The sequence below is a fragment of the Carcharhinus amblyrhynchos genome, chromosome 23 (genome assembly GCF_965287045.1).
Source record: "Carcharhinus amblyrhynchos chromosome 23, sCarAmb.v2.hapA, whole genome shotgun sequence".
Lineage (NCBI taxonomy): Eukaryota > Metazoa > Chordata > Chondrichthyes > Carcharhiniformes > Carcharhinidae > Carcharhinus > Carcharhinus amblyrhynchos.
In genome coordinates this window covers 46931609-46949900 of record NC_137346.1, presented here as the reverse complement: position 1 = coordinate 46949900, position 18292 = coordinate 46931609, and the positions used below count along the sequence as shown (strand labels likewise).

The following is an 18292-nucleotide window of genomic DNA, read 5'->3' as shown; positions in this document are numbered from 1 at the left end:
ATCTTTAAGGAGATCTTTCTTGGTGCTCAGCAGAAATTTATTCCGATGGTTAAAAAGGATCGTAGGAGGAGAGATAATCAGCCGTGGATAACGAAGGAGGTAAAGGAAAGTGTTAAATTAAAAGCGGAGGCGTTTAGAGTAGCTAAGAGTAGTGGGCGAGAAGAGGATTGGGAGAGGTTTAAACGTCAACAAAGAATGACAAAGAAAGTGATAAAGAAGGGTAGGAGAAACTATGAAGCTGGGCTAGCGCTTAATATAAAAAAGATAGCAAGAGTTTTTATAAGTATATAAAAAGGAAGAGGCTGGCTAGGGTGAACGTTGGCCCCTTAGAGGATGAGAGGGGGGACTTAGTGGTAGGGGATGGGGAAATGGCTGAGGCCTTGAATAACTTTTTTGTTTCGGTCTTCACGGAGGAGGATGTGAATAATTTGCCGGGTGTTAGCGATGGAAAGATGGTAGGAGTGGAGGGCCTGAATGACATTATTGTTACTAGAGAGGCAGTGCTTGACAGACTGGAGGGACTGATTGTGGACAAGTCCCCAGGACCGGATGGAATGCATCCAAGGGTTCTGAAAGAAATGGTGGAGGTGATAGTGGATGCCTTGGTGGTTATTTTCCAAATGTCGCTGGATTCCGGGGAAGTGCCGGAAGATTGGAAAACGGCTAATGTTACGCCGTTGTTTAAGAAGGGTGCCAGGCAAAAGGCGGGGAATTATAGGCCGGTTAGTTTAACGTCTGTTGTAGGTAAAATGTTAGAATCCGTCATCAAACAAAGAACAAAGAGGAAATTTCCTCAAGGAGGAAATAGCGAGGCATCTTGAGGAGAATTGTTTGACAGAGCAGACGCAGCACGGTTTCGTTAAAGGGAAGTCGTGTCTGACGAATTTATTGGAGTTCTATGAGGATGTGTCTAGGGCGGTGGATAGAGGAGAGCCGGTGGATGTGGTCTTTCTGGATTTTCAGAAGGCATTTGATAAAATGTCTCACAAGAGGTTATTGCAGAAGGTCAGGGGGCATGGAGTTGGGGGTAGGGTGTTAGCGTGGATAGAGGATTGGCTGTCAAATAGGAGGCAGAGAGTGGGGGTCAATGGGTGCTATTCGGATTGGCGGTTGGTGACTAGTGGAGTGCCTCAGGGGTCGGTGCTGGGGCCTCAGCTATTTACCATTTATATAGATGATCTGGAGGAGGGAACTGAGTGTATGGTGTCGAAATTTGCTGATGACACCAAGATTGGTGGAAAGGCAAATTGTGCGGAGGGTGTGGAGAGTCTGCAGAAGGATCTAGATAGGCTGGGCGAATGGGCCAGGAAATGGCAAATGGAATTTAATGTTGGCAAGTGTGAAGTTGTCCACTTTGGTAGGAATAATGGTAGGAAGGACTATTACTTACATGGCGAAAAACTGCAGCATGTGACAGTGCAGAGGGACCTCGGGGTCCTTGTGCATGAGTCGCAAAAACCCAGCCTGCAGGTGCAGCAGGTGGTCAGGAAGGCGAATGGGATGCTGGCCTTCATAGCGAGGGGGATTGAATATAAAAGTAGGGAGGTCTTGTGGCAGCTGTATAGGGCATTGGTGAGGCCGCAGCTGGAGTACTGTGTGCAGTTTTGGTCGCCGCACTTATGCAAGGATATTTAGGCCTTGGAGGGAGTGCAGAGGAGGTTTACTAGGCTGATTCCGGAGTTGAGGGGGTTGAGCTATGAGGAGAGGCTGAATAAACTAGGCTTGTACTTGTTAGAGTTTAGAAGAATGAGGGGAGATCTCATTGAGACGTATAAGATGATGAATGGGATGGATAGGATAGAGGTGGAGAGGCTCTTCCCGCTCAGAAAGGACAGTAGGACTAGAGGGCACAGCCTCAAGATAAAGGCGGGGCAGTTTAGAACGGAGTTGAGGAGGAACTTCTTCACTCAAAGGGTGGTGAATCTCTGGAATTCTCTGCCCGTTGAAGTGGTGGAGGCTGCCTCACTAAATATATTTAAGACGCGGGTTGATAGGTTTTTGGTAGGCAAGGGGATTAAGGGTTATGGGGAGAGGGCGGGAATGTGGAACTGATCCACTTCAGATCAGCCATGATCTTATTGAATGGCGGGGCAGGCTCGAAGGGCTAGATGGCCTACTCCTGCTCCTATTTCTTATTTTCATATTCATGTGCAAAGGCTCCATCCAGAATTGCCAATCTCAAGTAACTGTGTGAATCTTCTGGTTTCTATAGCACAGCGAGTCAAGCCATTCTGCAGGGACCACCTGCTATCGTCTCTGAGGGCACAGGAGATGGTATTCGTTGACTGGTTGAAAAACAAATAGCGGGAGCAATTCATGCCGCCCTATGACCACTATCACCCAACTGCCAGCTTGGTACGGTGGTATTGGTTTAATAGTACGTGGCTGAATCTGCATAACTGGCGTTCTAGACCACAGTGAGTTGAAACCTAGCCGATGGCCCCGCAGGGTATGCAGAACCTTAGCCTGGCAGAAGATTGTTCTGCAAGAATTCAACTAGCAGAGAATTGCCAACACGCTTCTGTACCTGTAAACCCGGCAACCTAAAGAAACTTTGACTAGACAGGTTCCGCCCTGTCCCGGGGATAGTTGGTGATGTGCATTCGACCCGAAGGACGCGATCGCGCCTATCAAGGTAGCAGAAGCCTTACCGAGACCTCCAGCCCAGACAATCGGCTACAAGGAAAGACGAATTTACCCGTATCTGGTGTGAGGCAGCGAATGGTCGTTGGTGCCCCGTCTCATTCGTGATGATCACTTGCCCAGATGACGACATAACGGAGAAGGTTCGCGGGAACCTCTAAAAACTGTTTAAAGAGACATTAGTCTTCCATGCCCCGAGGGGTTGGGTGTGGTTAGACAGCGATTGGTTTGCAGCTCCCGGGTTGTGCGAGCATGTTTCATGTTACAGTTGCGTTGTCTGAATTGTGTGTTGCTCATTGTACTGACGTTTGTGTTACTTAATAAAATAATGCTTTGTAACTCAAATGATGATTATGGGTAAACGGCTCCGAACAAGCGAGCACAAACTAACTTTCACGACAAATGTTTCCAACGGTGTGACTTAATTTGCTTGTCGCAATTCTGGTGGTTGTGGCTGTATCGTACGGAGATCAATTTCCCATTTCTGCCAATCGCCTGAGGGATCTGGTGGATGACGCTCTGATTCCTTTCAGAAGTGCACAGCACTGTCGATGAGCGACAATAAAACTCGGATAAGACTCTCCGGACCGTGTCTTGAAAATAGTGTAGAAGGTTGTCAAAGAATACAGCAGGATATAGATCAGCTGTCGATATGGGCAGGAAAATGGCAGATTGAATTTATGCACATGTGAACTCGCTGGTGGGACATTAGTTCCTGAGGACTATTGAAGACATCCTCTTCAGTCAGGGAATTTAAATGGGCTCTCCTTGGTGTGTCTGCAAGCTGGATGATTGAGTGAAACCCTTCCCCCAGGTGGATGATACTCCCAGACTGAGTTCGATGGTGTGCCCGCAGGTGGGATGATGTTCTAAATCTCTTGGTGCAGCGAGAGCAGCTGAACGGTCTCTCCTCAGTGTGAATGCGCTGGTGGATTATCAGTTCCTGAGAGCTTTTGAATCCTCTCCCACAGTCACAGCATTTAAAGAGTGTGAGTGAGATTGTGTCTCAGCAGGTTAGATAACTGAGTGAAGCCCTTCCCACAGATGGAGCAAGTGAAAGGCCTCTCCCCAGTGTGAATGCGCTGGTGGTCCCTCAGATCCGAAGCACGTTTGAAGTCACTCCCACAGTCAGTGCATTTATAGGGTCTCTCATTGGTGTGAGTGACTTTGTGTCTGAGCAGGCTGGATAGCTGAGTGAATCTCTTCCCACACTGAGAGCAGGTGAACGGCCTCTCCCCAGCGTGAACTCGCTGGTGTGCCTGCAGGCTGGATAACTGAGTGAATCCCTTCCCACATACGGTGCAGGTGAATGGTTTCTCCCCAGTGTGAACTCGCTGGTGTGCCTGCAGGCCGGATAACTGAGTGAATCCCTTCCCACATACGGTGCAGGTGAATGGTTTCTCCCCAGTGTGAACTCGCTGGTGTGCCCACAGCTGGGATGATCTTCTGAAACTCTTTGTGCAGTGAGAGCAGCTAAACGGTCTCTCCTCAGTGTGAATGCGCTGGTGGGACATCAATTCTCCAGACCTTTTGAATCTGCTCCCACAGTCAGAGCATTTATAGGGTCTCTCATTGGTGTGGGTAACTTTGTGATTCAGCAGGTGGGATGACTGAGTGAATCCTTTCCCACACTGAGAGCAGGTGAATGGCCTTTCCCCCGTGTGAACTCGCTGGTGTGCCTGCAGGCCGGATAACTGACTAAATCCCTTCTCACACTGACAGCAGATGAATGGCCTCTCTCCTGTGTGAACTCGCTCATGTGACTGCAGGTGGGATAACCGAGTGAATCCCTCCCCACACCGAGAGCAGGTGAACGGTCTCTCCCCAGTGTGGCTGCGCCGATGAGCTTCCAGCCGAGATGGGACTCTGTATCTCTTTCCACAGTCCGCACATTTCCATGGTTTCTCCATGGTGCAGGTGTCCTTGTCTCTCTCTTGGGTGGGCAATCAGTTGAAGCCTCGTCCACACACAGAACACGAGTACAGTCTCTCCCCGCTGTGAATGGGGTGATATTTATTCAGACTGTGTAACTGGTTAAAGTTCTTCAGTCAGTGCACTGGAACGCTCTCACTCGAGTGTGGCTATGTGTTGGTGCTTTTCCAGTCACACTGATGTTTGAAATCCTTTCAAATTGACAGACCCGACAATCATTTCTCCTTCTAGATTCAAAGGCCGATGATGCTCAGGTCCCGAGGAATGTGACTCTGGCAGATCCAGACGTGACATTTGAAATTACAGCCTGTGTTTCCTCTTTCAATATCCTGGAAAACAAGTTTAGAAAAGTCATCAGTGTCAGTGCAGGATAGAAATTCAGAGCAGACAATTCTAGTTTCTATAGAATATTCTTTCCTCTCTCATTCCCCAAAAGCTATAAATCTCCATCCCACACACTCTCCCTCCATTCTCACTCTGCTGTATCTAATATTCACCCTCCCAATTCTCCTGAAGGTGCTGATTGAGACTGATTGACAGATCCATGCTCACTGCTTCCTGTGCTGGACACAGACCACAACAAATAGGAGCTGCAGGTCAGTCATTTGGCCCACTGACTCTTTTCAATCATTCACTGAGATCACTGGCTCATCTATTTCAACATCATTCTCCCCACACTAAACCCATTTCCCTTGATATCCTCAAGATCTAGAAACCAATTAATCTCTCTTGAAAATTCTTGATGACTGAGACACCACATTCCTCAGGAGTTGAGAATTCCAAAGTTTTACCACATCCTTGAGTAAGAAAAATCACTCCTCACCTTCCCATCTGTTCCCCATAACCCTTGACACCCTTGTCAGTCAAAGTCTGTCTACCTCATCTTGCAATATATTCAATGATCCTCAGGCTCAACGGCTGCTGTGGAAAAGAAATCCAAGACTTAGAACCCTCTGGAAATATATAATGTAGCTACAATCCTATATTACAAGTCTATGGATTCTAATTAGAAATGAAACTCGATGGGCACTTGAAGGAAATAAACTTTTTCACGGAAGAGGAGGAATGGGACTGGATTATCCTATGGAGAGTTGGCATGGACTCGAGTTGTTGAACGGATTTTTTCTGTGCTGTAATGATGCTACGTGGAAACACATAACACAGCTACAGCATTTTCATAGAATCATAGAAATTTTACAGTGCAGAAAGAGGCCATTTGGCCCATTGAGTCTGTACAGACTACAATCGCACCCAGGCCTAATCTATCCCCATATCCCTACACATTTACCCGCTAATCCCACTATGCATCTCAGGACACTAAGGTGCAATTTAAGCATGGCCAATCAACCTAATCTGCACATCTTTGGACTGTGGGAGGAAACTGGAGCACCCGGAGGAAACCCACGCAGACACAAGGAGAATGTGCAAACTCCACACAGACAGTGACCCAAGCCAGGAATTGAACCCAGGTCCCTGGAGCTGTGAAGCAGCAGTGCTGACCACTGTGCTACCGTGCCGCCCAACTAGAAGTAATAAATGTATTTTATTACAGAACCATAATATCAAATCTTTACTGTATACTTGATATATCTGTCCTATATAGTTATTAGTCACAAGTAAGGTTTACATTAACACTGCAATGAAGTTACTGTGGAAATTCCCCTGTATTAATTTACTGTCCCGGTAAATGTCAGCCACCCCCTGGGGAAACCAGCCCTTTAATTGTGAACATGAGGAAAGAGCCCATCCTTTTATCCAGACCAATAAATGTGTCAGGCTGAGGGAGCAAAGGCTGTCAATGTCTTTCAGAGAGAGAGAGAGAGACCTGGGCCAACCTTTCCAGAGTCTGCTCCCTCCCTGGATTCACTTCCTTTCCCTTCAGTTGCTGCAGGTCCCCAGTTTCCCCCAGAATGAGAATAGAAATGGGAAGGGGGGGAAAGAAAGTGTTTTACTCACAGATGTTGGAGACAGGAGGGAGTTTGAGTCAGTCTGAAGCTCAATCTTCATTCAAAAACAGCCCTTTCACCTGCTCCCTGGGCAGCAGCTCATTGTCTAACTTCCGCATTCACACAATGGGGGGGTTCTGATTGGCTGGAGGACCAGAGTCCTTCCGGTCCTCTAACTATTCCTATTGGCCAACATCTCAGCGTACCGGGCTCTCCCCCGCACATGCGCAGCTGTCTCTCTCTCTCTCTCTCTCTCTCTCCCCCTTGGACATGCGCAGTCCCGGCCCGGGCGGAGGTCACCGAGTGACCTGTCGCTCTGGGCGGAGCCCGTCAGCCGGTTGCCCTGGAAACCCGGGCCCAGGGAGGGGGAGGGGGAGGGGGAGGGGGTCCCGGTAAATTACCGCATTGGGGAATTGTGAGGGGTGTTTGTGGGTGTTTAGTTGCGGTTGGGCCCTGTTGTTGATATGTTGAGTGTTTCCCATGTGGTTGGGGGTGTAGTTCCAGGGTTGCCTGGGCCCCTGGGCCCCTGTCTGTTTGTGTTGACCCACTGGGGCAGTGGTCACTCCTGTAACCCCCATCACTGGCCTGGGCTTGGAGAATCCCACTTACTGTCTGGAGACAGTACACATCTCTTTAACCTGGGCCTAATGCTATTTCCATTCACATTGTCGGCATACTTAAGACTTGAATAGCAGGTTAGCTGTAAAGACTCACATTCTAATCAATAATCTGTAAACTGTGTGTGCCTTTATCTGCCCTTCTCTGATCAGAACCTTCCACACACCTGACAAAGGAACAGCATTTCCGAAAGCTTGTAGGTTTACTATCAAATAAACTGGTTGGACTTTAACCTGGTGTTGCGAGACTTCTTACCAGGTTTGAGTCTCCCATGACATGGGTTTTAATGGTGTGAGAGTCCAGTCTCTTTTTTCTGATGTGTGTTTGGGTGTCTTGTTGTTACTGCTTGTGCATTCTGAGCATTCTTGTTTGATTGTGTGTTGGTGGCAGTTTCTCTGTGTATCTAGAAACCTGATGTGGAGATGCCGGCATTGGACTGGGTTAAACACAGTAAGAAGTCTCAGATGTGTGTTGTCTCCAGACAGGACAGTAAGTGAGATGTTGCAAGTTCGGGCCAGTCTGATCAGAACTGTCCTTTCTTCCATTTTCCCTCATCCCTGCCCTTTCCTTGATTTAATTTGTTGGTAATTTTTTTTATAATTTTAAATATCTCCTCATCCTGGTGAGATTTGGTGTTTGCTTTTCTCATCGTGTCCCCTCTCTTTCTCTCTGTGGTGTTTGGGGTTTCCTTGATAGCTGTTGTTTTCCTTGTGGTTTCTGGTATTTTTGGTCTCTAGTTTGGTTGTTTCTGCCTATTTTTCTGTTCTCTCCAGGGTGTTTTTTTTTGGGGATTGCAGATTGTGTCTATCTCTCTGGAGGCTGGGTGAGGTGGGTTCTGTTTATTCCCAGTCCTTTTGTTGTCCTCTGTTTGTTTTTGCGCAGTGGGTTATTGGTGTTATTGGAAGGGAGCACACTCCCTTGTTACTTAGACAGGCACATGAGTGGGTTGGAGATTGTTTTAAATAAGGTTCAGTAGCCTTGGGACGTCCCTGGTAATGTATAAGGATGGGGATGATACTAATGTTTTTCTCTTTTAATTCACAGGTGCTTTGGTCTGCCCTGTTGTCCAACGAGGGGCATACATGCGATGGGTCATACAAGGGCTGCTCTTGGTTGTTTTGAGAATCGCCTAGTACTTCATGTCTTTAGTGTATGCTTAAACTGGACCAGATGCTGGGCAACACACCAGCTCAGTGACTATCACTGTTTGCTGTGCAGATACATGGATTTGGGTCGGTGTCTGTGGGAGTTTGCACATTCTCCCCATGCTTGCGTGGGTTTTCTCCGGGTGCTCTGGTTTCCTCCCACACCCCAAAGATGTGCTATTAGGCTGATTGGAGGTAATAAATTGTCCCTAAATTAGTTTCCCTCAATGTGGAATGCCATAAGCATAGATAAGGGTCATGGGTGGAGGGGGGACTGGTAATGTTAAAATGGCGGCGCGGGCTCGTTGGGCCGAAGGGCCTGTTTCCCGGGCTGTTTTATTCTTTGTTCTCACTGAGGAGACAGCAGAGAGTTCACACTGGGACAGACCATTCACCTGCTCTGTGTGTGCAAAATGATTCAATATCCCACCTGCTGAGGCACAATGTCACTCAGAACCCGGAGAAACCCTTTAATTACTCTGACTGTGAGAGTGGCTTGAAAAGCTCTCAGGAACTGATGGTCTGCCAGTGCATTGACACTGAGGAGAGACCATTTAGCTGCTCTCAGTGTGGGAAGGAATTCACAAATTCATCCCACCTGCTGAGACACCAGCAAGTTCACAATTGATGACAGGGGTTGGATTCTGCTGTTGTTAATCACACCCAGGCCTGAACCATGTTCATTCTGACAGTGGGTGAAGTGGGAGGATCGGAGAGTTTCTTCCTGCTGGACTGGCCGGTCTCACAACTTTGCTTCCAGTGGGCTGATGCTCTTTGAGCCTGGGAGAGCACATTTCCACTGAAATCATCCACAGAAGCTGATGAAGGACATTTATTTTGTCCTGGACAGTAAATAGTGTTTTTCCTACCACTACAGATAGATCGAAAATAAATATTCCATTCTATTCTGGTCTCTGTTCCATTGAGGCTACAGCACAGGGTCAGGCCAGTCGGCTCAGTTGGTCTGTGTCAGTATTTATGCTCCACATGAGCCTCCACCCCCCCTTCATCTCCCCCATCAGCAAATCCTTCTATTCCTTTCTCCCTCATGTGTGTATCCAGTTTCCCCTTCAATGTGTTCATGTTATTCACCTCAACTACTTGCTGTGGTAGTGAGTTCCACATTCTCACCACTCGCTGGGTAAAGAGGTTTCTCCTCAAATCCCTATTGGATTATTGAACCCCTTCATAATCTTAAAGACTTCCCTCAGGTCACCCTTCAATCTTCTCTTTTCTGGAGAAAAGCTGCCCCAGCCTTTCCTGAGGGTGAAATGCTCTCAGTTCTGGGATTATTCTCGTGAATCTTTGCTCCTTCTCCAGTGCCTCTATTTCCTCTTTCTAAATGGAGATTACAGATGTTGACAGTGCTCCCAGTGCAGTCTAACCCTGGTTCCAAACAAACTGAACAGAACCTCCCTGCTGTTCAATCCTATCCCTCTAGAATGGAACCCTATAGATGGGCCCCGCACTTTAGGAAAGATGTGAGGTTCTTAGAGAGGGTGCAGAGGAGATTTACGAGAATGGCTCCAGGGATGAGGGACTTCAGTGAGTTGGAGAGACTGGAGCAGCTGAAATTTCTCTTGTTGACGCTCAGACTAAGGCATCGACCAATGTGGTGGACAATGAAATGCTGACACAGAATATTTTTTACACCTCCATCTTTATTAAGGTTAAAGAAAACACTCAACATGAACTATTCTTTCCTTAACTTGCTGGAAAGTCGATTACCTTCAAACACTCAAACACTTGAATTCCCTTTTTACTCAACACCTGCTAAAATACTGATTGAACAAGACACAAAACTGACAGTCTGAACTCGAATCTGACCCATTGCGAGGTGAGGCAAGTTAATCAGGCTCCCTGCCAGTTCCAAATTCTCTGAGTCCCAGACTCAGGGGAACCTTTCTTTGTGCTTTGATTGTTCCTGCAGGTCAACACTGACAAAACCCCTTTGTCTTCTTCTGCTAGTGGTTGCACTGGCTGAGATGTGCTTTCAGTCACATATTCACAAAACAGGCATTAATCAGTCAATGTCTTTTAGTCACAAAGGCTGAGGGAGTCGTGCCTCGCTCAGGGAGTGTATTTCACTCAGGAACACAACACACAGGGGTCTGTTTTCACTCGATGTCTATTCAAGACAGAGTGACAGCTGCTATCCAATCAGCTCCTGTACCCGTTCTTTACAGCAGGACCCCTTCAGCCTGCTGCTCTCACAGTCCTCAGCCTGATAGAGTTGCTTTATTGATACCCATCAAGTGACACGCTCTTTAGATCAGTCAGGAATTGGAGTCTGGAATGGGGCCATTTGGCCCATTAAGTCCATGCTGGCTCCCTGTGATTCAAACCATTTCTATCCCTGAAAGCTTATTTCCCTCAAGTGCCCATCCGATTTCTTTTTGGAAATATTCCATCATCTCTGGTTCTCCATCCAGACTTGAAATGTTGGCTCTGTTCTGTCTCCACAGATGCTGCCAGACCTGCTGAGATTTTCCAGCATTTTCAGGAAGTGGATCATGCTAGAACAACAGGACTGTATTATTATCTGACAAACATCATGGCATAGCTGAAGAACCAGTCGGATTGCTGCTGTGAGAACGAATGAAGAACATTTACTTCCTCCTTGCCTCTGTTTCACCATAACCTGGAAGAGGGTTCTGGAGAACATCCATATAACCTATGTCTTCCTTCTGTGCAGCTCAATGACTCTGTCCCTGGGACAGTGCAAGAATCTGTTTTAAAATCTGTACAAAAGTCTGCTTTTGCACCCCCCTCCTCTTGCATTATAGCGCAAATTCACTCATAAAACACTTATCCGTGACTTCCTCAAATTTTGTCCGGGAAGCTCAACTTGTGGTTCCAGGAGCCTGACACATAACTCCTCTAATTATTCGATGTAAATAAAAAATATATTCACCCATCTAGAAGGTAGGTCTTGCTTTCAGAATCCGATGAGTTGCCCTGCTGACAGTGTTAATTTTTGTGGGAGGTTTTCAGAGATCTATCAACTTCATGCAGGAGATTTCTCGATATTAATACAGCTCAGCAAATACAAAAAACTCACGGAGACGGTAGATTCTGGTTGAAGATGTATTTTGATGACCCAGGCCTGGTCTGCATGCGCAGGAAAGCAATTTAAGGTAGCTTTTTTCAAAAATCACCTGTCCGCCTACTCTGTCCATCTTAATAGGATAGAACAGAATAGAAATTAGACCAGAACTCTCCACTCACCTGACGAAGGGGGAAATCCCAAAAGTTTGTGGGTTTACTATCAAATAAACCTGTTGGACTTCAACCTGGTGTTGAGAGACTTCTTACTGTGTTTAAGAACATAAAAACATAAGAAATAGGAGCAGGAGTTGGCCATCTGGCCCTTCGAGCCTGCCCCGCCATTCAATAAGATCATGGCTGATCTGTCGTGGCTCAGTTCCACATTCCCGCCCTCTCCCCATAACCCTTAATCCCCTCACTTATCAAAAACCCATCAACCCGCGTCTTAAAAATATTTAGCGAGGTAGCCTCCACCACTTCAACGGGCAGAGAATTCCAGAGATTCACCACCCTTTGAGTGAAGAAGTTCCTCCTCAACTCCGTTCTAAACCGCTCCCCCCTTTATCTTGAGGCTGTGCCCCCTAGTCCTACTGTCCTTTCTGAGCGGGAAGAGTCTCTCCACCTCTATCCTATCCATCCCAGTCATCATCTTATACATCTCAATGAGATCTCCCCTCATTCTTCTAAACTCTGAGTACAAGCCTAGTTTATTCAGCCTCTCCTCATAGCTCAACCCTCTCAACTCCGGCATCAGCCTAGTAAACCTCCTCTGCACTCCCTCCAAGGCTAAAATATCCTTGCGTAAGTACAGCACCCAAAACTGCACACAGTACTCCAGCTGCGGCCTCACCAATGCCCTATACAGCCGCAGCAAGACCTCCCTACTTTTATATTCAATCCCCCTCGCTATGAAGGCCAGCATCCCATTCGCCTTCCTGACCACCTGCTGCACCTGCAGGCTGGGTTTTTGCGACTCATGCACAAGGACCCCGAGGTCCCTCTGCACCGTCGCCTGCTGCAGTTTTTCTCCACGTAAGTAATAAACCCCAGTTTACCCCAGTCCAAAGCTGGCACCTCCACATCACATCTTAATAGGATGCAGCAATCATATTAATATGGATTATTTACCTTAGCCAATGACATCCTACTCTTTGGCAGCATGAGAATTCATTGGTGCATAGAATTCAGATGCTCCCACCCACTTGTCTCCTAGCAACTTCAATTATATAGTAACAGAGTTCAAAAGGTCTCATTCTCTGTCTGCTAAACAATTCCTAATCAGTAGAAATTGTATTGTCCCATTATGATGGTGCCTTGGTACTCGTACTTTCCTTAATCTACACTGATAACATGATGCTCTATGATTGTATTGTTCTTAAAGAATGTGGTTCATCTCACTTAGCTTTCATCCCATTATGTCTTGGAGCAGTCTGTAATTGGCAAGGTGTACATTTTAATGACACTTTGAGAAATAAACATTTAAATTATCTAACAGTGGTTATATGTATTTCTATGCAGCTGTAGCTTCGCAATCTCAGGGTGCTTTATACTTTTCTGTACTACAGTCAATTCTAAATTAGTCCACCCTGATTTATTAGTTTTTTTAGTCTTAATTTCCTCTAACACAGGGATAGGAAAGGGGAGAGGGTCTGGGTAAGTTCTCTGTTACAGAGTCAGTGTAGACTCACCGAATGGCCCCTTCTGCACTGCAGGGATTCTATGAACATAGCACTGGTCATAATCATTTCATATGTTCCACATTTAATTGACCATTAGAATTAAAACTCTCATTCTCACATGAGGTTTGAGTCCAGATTAAAATTCCCACACGTTTAGCAAAATATCCTGGAATCATACCTCCGGCCAGTAAACATGGCTCCGGGCTCATACTTTTGAAATGTTATGACTGTTTGACTTAAACCACAGATGGAAAATCTCAAAGCTTGAAGTATTCAATCTGCAAATATCATCCCTACACAAGCAGAGAAACTTCATATGTAGTTTACAACAGTAACCACAATGAATTCCTTAAGCATTGTGTTTCTGTTTTTAAACTTCCAGAAATACCTTTAATTAAAGATACAAGGTAAGATTAATTCCCCAGAAAAATAAACCTGAACAAATATAGCCCAAAGCAATGATAAATCACATTTACAAACATCGATATAAAAACACAGGTTCTCACAGCTCGCAAATTTTCAAACAAGGAATCTTGAGTATTCTCTCACTGCTATAGCTTCTTGAAGTGACAGAGCACCAGAAGCTCACAACTCCATAGAACCATAGAAAATTACAGCTCAGAAACAGGCCTTTTGGCCCTTCTTGTCTGTGCCAAACCATTTTTTACCTAGTCCCACTGACCTGCACTTGGACCATATCCCTCCACGCCCCTCTCATCCATGAACCCATCCAAGTTTTTCTTAAATGTTAAAAGTGACCCTGCATTTATCACTTTATCCGGCAGCTCATTCCACACTCCCACCACTCTCTGTGTGAAGAAGCCCCCCCCCTAATATTCCCTTCAAACTTTTCTCCTTTCACCTTTAACCCATACCCTCTGGTTTTTTTCTCCCCTAGCCTCAGTGGAAAAAGCCTGCTTGCATTCACTCTATCCACACCCATCAAAATCTTATACACCTCTATCAAATCTCCCCTCATTCTTCTCTCAACTCCTTGATTAAAATAACAAGATCCTCCATTCTCCTTCATTACAACTTTACCTTTGTTTTTGTTCCATTTACTGGTACGATTATAACCATTAGAATCTACTCTCAGAGCTCTGCTTTTCAGTCCAGTGAGACTTGGAGTTTCCCGTCACTTCACCAACCATCGATCACAAGTCCCTCACACTTCAAATCACAAATTTATGATAAAATAATGTGAACAATGCCTAAGAACGCTTAACTTCTTCACTAACTACCTACCACTGTTTGTTGATTGGTCAGACTCCCTTTTTACAGGTTCGGGTATCTCAGCTGCTGAACACCAGCCTGTCCTGGAATAAGTTTAATTCCAACTCATTCTGAGTAAATATTCTCACCGGGTCCTCTGTCAGTTCCCTGCTGAGCAGCTTTAATGGTTCCTGATTGCAGAAACTGAGCAGCCACAGGAATGTGGTCAATACAGTCCAGTCCCATAACGCCTCTCATTCAATCTACACTCCATCAATTATAACAGAATATGTGGCTGTGTGTAGCTGCCTCGGCCACGGTCAACCCCAACACTGCCTTCCTGAACTGCCACAGTGCCTGAGGTGTAGGTACACCCACAGCGCTGTTAGGGAGGGATTTCCAGCTACACATTCCAGACTTTCACTAGACTGTAGGTGGGTATCAGATATTCCGTTCAACCACACCCAAGGTGAGTTATTCCAATTCCTTTATTTCCCAGAACAACATATTATCAACATCTTTAAACAGAAATTAAACATTCCCATTGGATTTCAGGTATTAACATATTCTGTTAGTTTGTTCTTTATTGTCGGTGTCAGGCTGGGGTTGTTTCTCTTGGAGTAAAGGAGGTTGAGGGGAGATTTGATCGAGATGGACAAGATTCTGACAGGTTTAGATAAGGTGAATAAAGAAAAGCTGTTCCCATTCGCTGATGGGATAAGGATGAGGGAGAGGCAGATTTAAGGTTTTGGGTCAGAGATGCAGGGGGGGATGTGAGGAAGAATATTTTGATGCAGCGAATGGTAATGACCTGGAACTTGCTGCCTACGAGGGGAGAGGAAGTGGAGACAATAAACAATTACAAGGGAAATTGGATGGGCATTTGGGGGCGTTTCAAACAGAAATGCTGACTAAATATCTCTGAACTCCCTCACACCCTGTCACTCTGTGATCCTTGTGAAATTTAAAACCAGGTAATCGCAACAAGACTGAAAGAGCATCAACCCACTGGAGGCAAAATCGTGAGACCGGCCAATCCCATAGAAAGAAACTCTCCGACTGTCCCCATTAACCAACTGTGAGAATGAACAAAATGCAGTCCTGGATGTAATTGAGAACAGAAACATTTACAACAGAATCCAATCCCTATAATCACTCGTGAACTCGCTGGTGTCTCAGTAGCTGGGATGAAACTCTGAATCCCTTCCCACACAGAGAACAGGTGAATGGTCTTTCCCCAGTGTGAACTCGCTGGTGCCTCTGGAGGTCAGATGACTGACTGAATCCCTTCCCGCACTGAGAGCAGGTGAACGGCCTCTCCCCAGTATGAACTCGCTGGTGTGTTTGCAGGTTGGATAACCGAGTGAATCCCTCCCCACACTGAGAGCAGATGAAGGGTCTTTCCCCACTGTGAACTCGCTGGTGCGTCCGCAGGGCGGATGACTGTTTAAATCCCTCCCCACACTCAGGGCAAGTGAACGGTTTCTCCCCAGTGTGAACTCGCTGGTGTGTCCGCAGATTGGATAAGTCAGTGCATCCTTTCCCACACACAGAGCAGGTGAACGGCCTCTCCCCAGAGTGAACTCGCTGGTGTGTCCTCAGGGCGGATGACTGAGTGAATCCTTTCCCACACTGAGAGCAGATAAATGGTCTCTCCCCTGTGTGAACTCGCTGGTGCGCCCTCAGGGCAGATGACTGAGTGAATCCCTTCCCACACTGAGAGCAGGTGAATGGCCTCTCCCCAGAGTGTACTCGCTCATGTGCCCGCAAGTCAGACGACTGAGTGAATCTCTTCCCACACTGAGCACAGATGAATGGTCTCTCCCCAGTGTGAAGTCGCTCGTGTGCCCGCAGACTGGATAACCGAGTGAATCCCTTCCCACACTGAAAGCAGGTGAATGGCCTCTCTCCAGTGTGAACTCGATGTCTCTGCAGGTGGTTTGTGAATCCCTCCCCACGCTGAGATGATGCGAGTGGTCTCTCCCCAGAGTGAACTCGCTGGTGTGTCCGCAGGTGGGATGACTGAGTGAATCCCTTCCCGCACTGAGAGCAGATAAATGGCCTCTCCCCAGTGTGAACTCGCTGGTGTGTTCGCAGATTGGATAACTGAGTGAATCCCTTCCCACATTGAGAGCAGGTGAATGGCTTCTCCCCAGTGTGAACTCGCTGGTGTTTCTGCAGACTGGATAATCTAATGAATCCCTCCCCACACTGAGAGCAGGTGAACGGCCTCTCCCCAGTGTGGCTGCGCCGATGAGCTTCCAGCAGAGATGGGACTCTGTATCTCTTTCCACAGTCCGCACATTTCCATGGTTTCTCCATGGTGCAGGTGTCCTTGTCTCTCTCTTGGGTGGACAATCAGTTGAAGCCTCGTCCACACACAGAACACGAGTACAGTCTCTCCCCGCTGTGAATGGGGTGATATTTATTCAGACTGTGTAACTGGTTAAAGTTCTCCAGTCAGTGCACTGGAACGCTCTCACTCGAGTGTGGCTGTGTGTTGGTGCTTTTCCAGTCACACCGATGTTTGAAATCGTTTCAAATCGACTGACCCGACAATCATTTCTCCTTCTAGATTCAAAGGCCGATGATGCTCAGGTCCCGAGGAATGTGACTCTGGCAGATCCAGATGTGACGTTTGAGATTACCGCCTGTGATTCCTCTTTCAATATCCTGTAAAACAAGTTTAGAAAAGTCATCAGTGTCAGTGCAGGATAGAAATTCAGAACAGACAATTCTAGTTTCTATAGAATATTCTTTCCTCTCTCATTCCCCAAAAGCTGTAAATCTCCATCCCACGCACTCTCCCTCCATTCTCACTCTGCTGTATCTAATATTCACCCTCCCAATTCTCCTGAAGGTGCTGATTGACAGATCCATGCTCACTGCTTCCTGTCCAGCACAGGAATCATACATCGCAGGAGCTTCAGTTGGCCATTCAGCCTATCAAACTGCCTCAACCATTCGTTAAGAATTGGCTGATCTATCTCAGCACCGTTTCCCAGACTATCCCCCAGATCGCTCGATGTCTTCAACATCTCAAAACTTATCAAAGTCTGTCTTGAAAATTCTCAATGACTGAGGCTGTACAGTTCTCTGGGATCCAAAATTCCAAAACTTCACCATATCGTTGAGTGAGGAAATCTCTTCTCATCTTAACTTTCTCACGAGCAGCACAATGGTCAGCGCTGCTGCCTCACTGCTCCAGAGACCCAGGTTCAATTCACAGCTTGGGTCACTGTCTGTGAGGAGTTTGCAATTCTCTCCCTATGTGTATGGGTTTCCTCTGGGTGCTCCGGTTTCCTCCGAAGATGTGCAGGTCAGGTGTATTGGCCATGCTAAATTCTCCCTCCGTGTACCCAAACCGGCATCAGTGTGTGGCGATAGGGGATTTTCATAGTAACTTCATTGCACTGTGAATGTAAGCCAACTTGTGACTAATAAACAAACATTACTTTCTCTCCATTTTCCTGCATGTTCCCCATAATGCCTGGCTCTTTATCAATCAAAAACCAGTCTAACTCATCCTGGGACATAAGACCATAAGTCATGGAGCAAAATTAAGCCATTCGGCCCATCGAGTCTGTTCTGTCATTCAATCATGACTGATATTTTTCTCATCCCCATTCTCCTGCCTTTTCCCTACAACCTCAATTCCTTTATTAATCAAGAATCTACCTATCTCTGTCTAAAAGAGATTCAATGATCTGGCTTCCACAGCCTTCTGTGGCAAAGAGATCCACAGATTCACCACTCTCTGGCAGAAGAAATTCCTCCTCATCTGTCTTGAAGGGCCATCCCTTTAATCTGAGGTTGTGCCCCCGGTTCTAGTTTTTTCTACGAGTGGAAACATCCTCTCCACGTCCACTCTATCCGGGCCCTTTAAGTTTTAACAAGATCTTCCCTCGTCCTTTTAAACTCCAACAAGTACGGATCCAGAATCCTCAACCATTCCTCATATGACAAGCTCTTCATTCCAGGGATCATTCTTGTGAACCTCCTCTAGACCCATTCCATGGCCAGCACATCCTTCCTTAAATACAGGGCCGAAAACTGCTCACAGTACTCC

General features: G+C 46.5%; 2 protein-coding genes across 2 annotated transcripts in view; both read right to left on the bottom strand.

The window, feature by feature from the left end:
• The window catches only part of LOC145357589 (uncharacterized), a 254877-nt gene that overhangs the window by 38777 nt on the left and 197808 nt on the right, over window positions 1-18292 (bottom strand). The window lies entirely within an intron of this gene.
• On the bottom strand, window positions 2471-16889 carry LOC145357586 (uncharacterized). The gene is made up of 2 exons (XM_080211063.1): window positions 15418-16889; window positions 2471-4517 (listed from the first exon to the last, which is right to left on the bottom strand). Exons 1-2 carry the CDS (start codon window positions 16543-16545, stop codon window positions 3624-3626), a joined length of 2022 nt encoding a protein of 673 aa, XP_080067189.1. The 5' UTR covers window positions 16546-16889; the 3' UTR covers window positions 2471-3623.

Excerpts from the sequence above, each read along its gene's own strand:
- LOC145357586 (XM_080211063.1), bottom strand. The coding sequence starts at position 16,545 with ATGGAGAAACCATGGAAATGTGCGGACTGTGGAAAGAGATACAGAGTC. Across the intron at positions 4,518-15,417 it reads TGTGTGGGAAGGGATTCAGA|AGATACAGAGTCCCATCTCG; the intron begins GTTTCATCCCAG and ends GACTGTGGAAAG.